General features: G+C 37.3%; 1 protein-coding gene across 1 annotated transcript; it reads left to right on the forward strand.

Moving 5' to 3' along the window:
- Window positions 1-313: 313 nt before the first annotated feature.
- On the forward strand, window positions 314-5,481 carry LOC133303439 (subtilisin-like protease SBT2.4). The gene is made up of 10 exons (XM_061503349.1): window positions 314-501; window positions 1,795-1,939; window positions 2,072-2,469; window positions 2,580-2,675; window positions 2,996-3,065; window positions 3,458-3,740; window positions 3,835-4,175; window positions 4,254-4,521; window positions 4,697-4,969; window positions 5,069-5,481. Exons 1-10 carry the CDS (start codon window positions 314-316, stop codon window positions 5,479-5,481), a joined length of 2,475 nt encoding a protein of 824 aa, XP_061359333.1.
- The last annotated feature ends 416 nt before the right edge of the window (window positions 5,482-5,897 follow it).

The raw sequence follows: 5,897 nt of genomic DNA on the forward strand, positions 1-5,897 counted from the left end.
CTTTTACGACTACGGTTTTGTGTCAGCTTGTTAGTATGGGGTGGGGATTGCGAGTTTAACGTGAGATGACATGCATTTTGTTGATGCAATTGACGTATAAAAGGTATAATAATCAATACTCCATCGTGACCTTGAACGGGAGTTGCTAGTAACGTTTGGACTAACATGCTAAATTTGCTTACAATGCCAAATTGGAATTTTTTTTCACGTTAACAGTGAGGTTATCTCTGCTTTTACATCATTTATAAAAATCATCACCATCAACTCAAAACCAAAGTTAAAACGCATGCCTGGTTGTACCTTTGTCGCAAGCATGGCCGAAAGGAGTGTTTCTTCCATAGCTTTACCATTGCTAATCATTTACATCATTTCAATCTTCGTGGTTTCTATTACTTGTTTTCAAGAAGAGCGATCATTATACTTAGTCTTATTGGAAGGAGACGCGGTTGCTTTCCATGAAGGTTCATGGGACGAACATTCATCAAGAATTGACCCCAACAGGTTAGAAAGCTTATATATTGACCATGATACTTCAGTTTACACCCCTACCTCACCACGTGACAATCTCTCTCTCTAATTAAAGACAGTTCATCCTCATTTTTTATTTTTATTTTAAATTTGTTAGTAATAAATTTTTTTGTACACACTGAAGAGAGGAAATGGATAAAAGCAAGATTTTAACTCAAATTTTTATAATCAACTGTAAATGAATTGCTAATTGACATCTTCCAACAATATCTTGTCACATATATAAATTAGAAATGATATTGATTAGTATATAAAAACCTCACTAAGCTGCCCTGTGAAAAAAGCAATATATATCAAAGTGAGGGATTCTTGGTGTGGTGATAGATCCTTATAAGCTCCTTTTATAAGGCTTGTGGCACAATTGAACATTGGAATTAGGCAAATTCTCCTTTTCTCACCTTCTATTCGCAGCGAAAAATAAATAAAGTGCACTGCTTTTTTGCACCACTTTGAATGAAACTCTTCAGTCATATAAATAATCCTTCGGAACAAATATAGTAGGCTGATAAATGATAATTTCCTTATTATGCAAATTTGTTGGAAGTGACTAGTAGGCTTTTGTCGCCTTATATAAATATATATATATATATATATATATATATATATATATATATATTTATTGTTTATCATGTTATTAGGGATAAATTTAACTCCTGCATACACATAAAATTATATGGACCTATATTTTTCTTTTTCTCTCTTCTTCTTACATAGGTACATATGGGCCCCACAAGCTTTTATGTGCGTATACAAAATAAAATTTATCTCCTACAACATAAGAAACATTATCCTCTTATATATAGATATATATATATCGGAAAACACTTTCTCCTTGAACAGGAGAATTGTTTTCTCATGTTAGTGAGAGATCATTTTGTGTGCAATATTTTTTTTATTTTTTGTTTTTTGTTTATGGTGGGACCCATTTAAATTATGTATGTGTAGGAATTTTTGTAACCTATGAGAAATGCAAAGCCATATATATATAAGTAAAATTATTTCTGCACCAAGTAAAATCATTTCTGTAGCCGCTTTATGTACGTGTATAATTATAATTCTCAACATTTAATGCTTTCATCCTTTGTATGATTATGATTAGCCACACTTTCAAATATATATATATATATATATATATATATATATATATATAACACCAGCAGATGGAGAATTGTAAAGCCCTGTATCTATGCTTCGATCATCGATTCCCTTAATCAACAAACCTGATCATATATATATCTTTGCTTCTTTGTGTGTATGGCTAATTAGCGAAGCCTCTAAGGCGCATGCAAAGAACTTGTTGGCATCTCACGATCTACTTCTGCAAAGCGCTTTAGAGAATGGAAGCTACAATAAACTCCACAGTTTCAAACACCTCATTAATGGCTTTTCCGTCCACACAACCCATTCCCAGGTCCTCCCCTTTATCTCCATCAATTTTGTACGTTTGTGTGTGTATGTGTACATATAAAAACACACAAACGTGTCCGTTCGTTTTAATTTATGTGCATGTTCTGAAGTTCCGGGTCATGACCAAAAATTTCAGGCTAAAAGACTGAAAGGTGTCCCAGGGGTGAAGTTGGTAGAGAAAGACAGAGGAGCGAAAGTGATGACAACGTACACTCCTGAGTTTCTAAGTTTACCAACAGGAATATGGGCGCAGGAAGGAGGAGACAGAAACGCAGGTGATGGAGTTGTCATTGGTTTTGTCGATAGCGGTATCAATCCACTTCATCCAAGCTTTGCTTATGATCCCATGCAACCTTTCACATCAAATCTCTCTCATTTTGAGGGTGCCTGTGAGAGTGGTCCACTCTTCCCAGCTAGTTCTTGCAATGGAAAGATAGTTTCAGCGAGGTACTTCTCAGCTGGGGCTGAAGCTGTTGCTACCCTTAATGCTTCAGTGGATTTTCTTTCACCATTTGATGCAGAGGGACATGGCAGGTATTCATTGTTATCACCCGGACCCATTTTGGCATCAGAGTTGTTTCCCTCTTTATGCAGAGTGCGTAGTAGTAATTAAAATGTTCCTTGTTATATTTGATTGGTTTCAGTCACGTGGCATCTACTGCTGCTGGAAATGCTGGTGTTCCTGTTGTTGTGAACGGTTTTTTCCATGGTCTAGCAAGCGGAATGGCACCGCGTGCAAGGTGAGCTTTCTGCTGTTTCTTTGTGGGTAATTGATTGTTTTAGATATTTACTTATATGCATGAATCAGTTATGCAAGGAGAAATCGTTGTTTGTCATAACTTTTTTTTTTTTTTTAAATGCTTACTTTTCTCGTATAGATATTAGGTTGTTATATATAACCCGTGTGTGTATATATATATATATATGTGTGTGTGTGTGTGTGGATGGTCCTTGATTTAACCAATGCCACTGCAAGAATAAAAATGTGAAAAAAAATTCACCACAAAATGGTGGGTAAATATCAGATTTGTGTGGCTACGAATGTTGCTTTCTTTTGCAGGATTGCTGTTTATAAGGCTGTCTATCCATCCGTGGGAACTCTGGCAGATGTTATTGCAGCTATCGATCAGGTAAGTGCTACTTCCGTTCTCAATTTGATTAGATCCTTTAAGCAGCTCAAATTATTCAACAATACAAACCATCATTTCCCCTTTGAATAGTAAAAGGAAGAAGGAATAATATTTCAGGAATGGACAAAACTAGCTTGTGGGCTAGCTATCGACAACAGGACAAGTTATTTGGTGGAAAAAATTTTAAATTGCTAGTTAAATCACATTATATTAGTACTAGTCTACTAAAGTAGTGAAGGCTACTCAAAAAGCATATAAAAAATGGGCTTAAAAGGAAATCACGTAAGAAACCCAGAATGTTTCAAAGAGAGAAGGCACAATTCTGTATCTGCAACGCTTCAGGGAAAGCTAGAATAGCTACTAATACTCCCTAGCTTGTTTGATTTCTGCAGGCCGTCCAGGATGGGGTGGATATCTTAACACTCTCAGTTGGACCTGATGAACCGCCAAAAGACACATTAACCTTCTTCAGCCTGTTTGATATTTCACTATTATTTGCACGAAAAGCAGGAGTTTTTGTGGTGCAAGCTGCAGGGAATAAGGGTCCATCACCTTCAACTTTAGTGTCATTCAGTCCCTGGAGTGTGAGTGTTGCTGCCTGCAGCACAGACAGAAGGTACCCTGCTTCACTTCTTCTTGGAAATGGCCAAATACTAAATGGCGTGGGAATGTCAGGTAGTTCTGGTTCCCAAGACAATCCTTATATGCACCTATGTTTTCTTTATGTTTAGCACTCCAAATGTTCAGTGTTTGAAATTCTTACCTATAGGACCAAGTTTTGGAAATGGATCAGTTTTGCATAAGCTCGTATTAGCTAAGGATGCAGTAAAAACAAACGGAACATTCCCTAGGACTCCAGAGTACATAGACGAGTGCCAACATCCTGAAGTTTTGGACCCTCACATAGTGTTAGAAAGTGTCATTATCTGCACTTTCTCAGCGGGCTTCTATAATGGAACCTCAACACTCGCTGCCATTATTGACACATCAAAGGCTCTAGGATTCATGGGTTTTATTCTAGCTGCGAACCCAAGCTATGGTGATTATATTGCACAACCAATACCTTTTTCTGTTTCTGGTATTATGATCCCTAGTGTGGCTGATGCCAAGGTAAGGAAGAGAATAAGTCATTTTTTTTTAACTGAAACCGTGCAATCAGATAAGTAAAAGGTTGCTTTTTGAGTGTAGGTGATATCACAGTATTATGAAGAACAAACCAAGAGGGATGAGAGAGGAACTGCCACAGAATTTGGTGCTAGGGCAGGTGTCGGGGAAGGAAGATTTGCTTCTTTCACAGGGCGATCTCCCGTAGTCAGTAGATTTTCTTCAAGGGGTCCAGATATCATTGACATGAACAGAAACCTTGCTGATGTACTTAAACCTGATATTCTTGCTCCAGGGCATCAAATATGGGCAGCCTGGAGCCCCATGAGTGCCTTACAACCCATGCTAAAAGGTATATTATGTTCTTGTTGCAAACAGGACTGAATTTTCCCCAACTCTTAGCATCTTTTGTGAAAAAGGAATTTAATCCTAAGGACTAGTGATTACTGCGAAAAAAACTTTCATTAGTTGAACCAGTTAACACACACTCAAGTTACATTTAACTCTTTTACAACCAAAACATACAGGGCACAATTTTGCATTATTATCTGGTACCAGCATGGCCACACCTCATGTGGCTGGAATCGCAGCACTTATTAAGCAATATAATCCATTATGGACTCCATCCATGATAGCATCTGCAATCACCACAACTAGCACAAAGTATGATAATCTTGGAGAGCATATGATGGCTGAAGGCTTTGAGATCAACGGCTTGCATCCCGCCACTCCTTTTGAATATGGGGCAGGCATTGTGAATCCTAAGGGTGCAAATGATCCAGGCTTGGTACTATCATCAGGTATGTTATTTGTAAAGTAACCGAGCCACAAAATTGAATGCTTGATCAACTTAGTTCTTTTACTCAAAGCAACATAAATATTCATTGTTCCTAAAACAGGATATGCAAATTTCATCAGCTTCTTGTGCTCTTTGCCAAACATAGATGCGACTACAATAATTGAAGCCACTGGAGAACAGTGCAATAACGCGTTTGCCTATCCATCCGATCTAAACCTTCCTTCAGTAACAATATCTGCACTGAGAGGATCAGTTTGTGTGCGACGAACTGTCATGAATGTGGGGAACCACACAGAGACATTCTTAGGCTCTGTTCTACCTCCTAATGGAACTACAGTCAACCTGTATCCAACTTGGTTTACCATAAGTCCACAAGGAACACAACATCTGGAAATACAACTCAGTGTCATCCAACCAATGGAGAATTTCAGCTTTGGTGAAATTGTTTTGATAGGAAATTTGAACCACATTGTAAGAATAACATTGTCAGTTTTACCAGTTTCGGTATATTGATGATTAAATTTTCAATATACCTGGCTTGGGTTATTAAGCACAGTTGAAAAAGCTGGGTGCTAGCCAGACGAAAGAGACACCTTTATAACCGGGTGTTTTAGTTGTTTAAACTCTGATATGGTTGTACGATAATATTGCATTCCAAAATACCGCTATAGCATAACGCCTAAGTTGTTCCAAAGAATCTAAGTTCGAGTCTGCAAGAAGCAAATTAATTCCTATGCGATATTTCGTCTATAACAAAGTGCCAATCACACTACGAGACATTCGCGCCTGGTAGTATTATATTAGTCTTGACTATTTTAACAAAGCTATCCCTGTTTATAGTTTCTTATTTAAATTAAATTTTCTTTTAAGTTTCAAAATTCAGAATAAATATGATGGCTTGCTTTATATACGAGCTACGAATTCAAGGG

The sequence above is a fragment of the Gastrolobium bilobum genome, unplaced genomic scaffold (assembly GCF_033153095.1).
Source record: "Gastrolobium bilobum isolate Gb01-03AN ecotype WA unplaced genomic scaffold, APGP_CSIRO_Gbil_v1 utg8714, whole genome shotgun sequence".
In the NCBI taxonomy this organism is placed as follows: Eukaryota; Viridiplantae; Streptophyta; class Magnoliopsida; order Fabales; family Fabaceae; genus Gastrolobium; species Gastrolobium bilobum.

What these genes read in the sequence shown, in the direction of transcription:
- LOC133303439 (XM_061503349.1), top strand. Translation starts at nt 314, where the DNA reads ATGGCCGAAAGGAGTGTTTCTTCCATAGCTTTACCATTGCTAATCATT. An exon ending in GGAATGGCACCGCGTGCAAG is followed by an intron (nt 2,676 to 2,995) that starts GTGAGCTTTCTG and finishes TTTCTTTTGCAG; the next exon opens with GATTGCTGTTTATAAGGCTG. An exon ending in AGGCTTGGTACTATCATCAG is followed by an intron (nt 4,970 to 5,068) that starts GTATGTTATTTG and finishes TTCCTAAAACAG; the next exon opens with GATATGCAAATTTCATCAGC.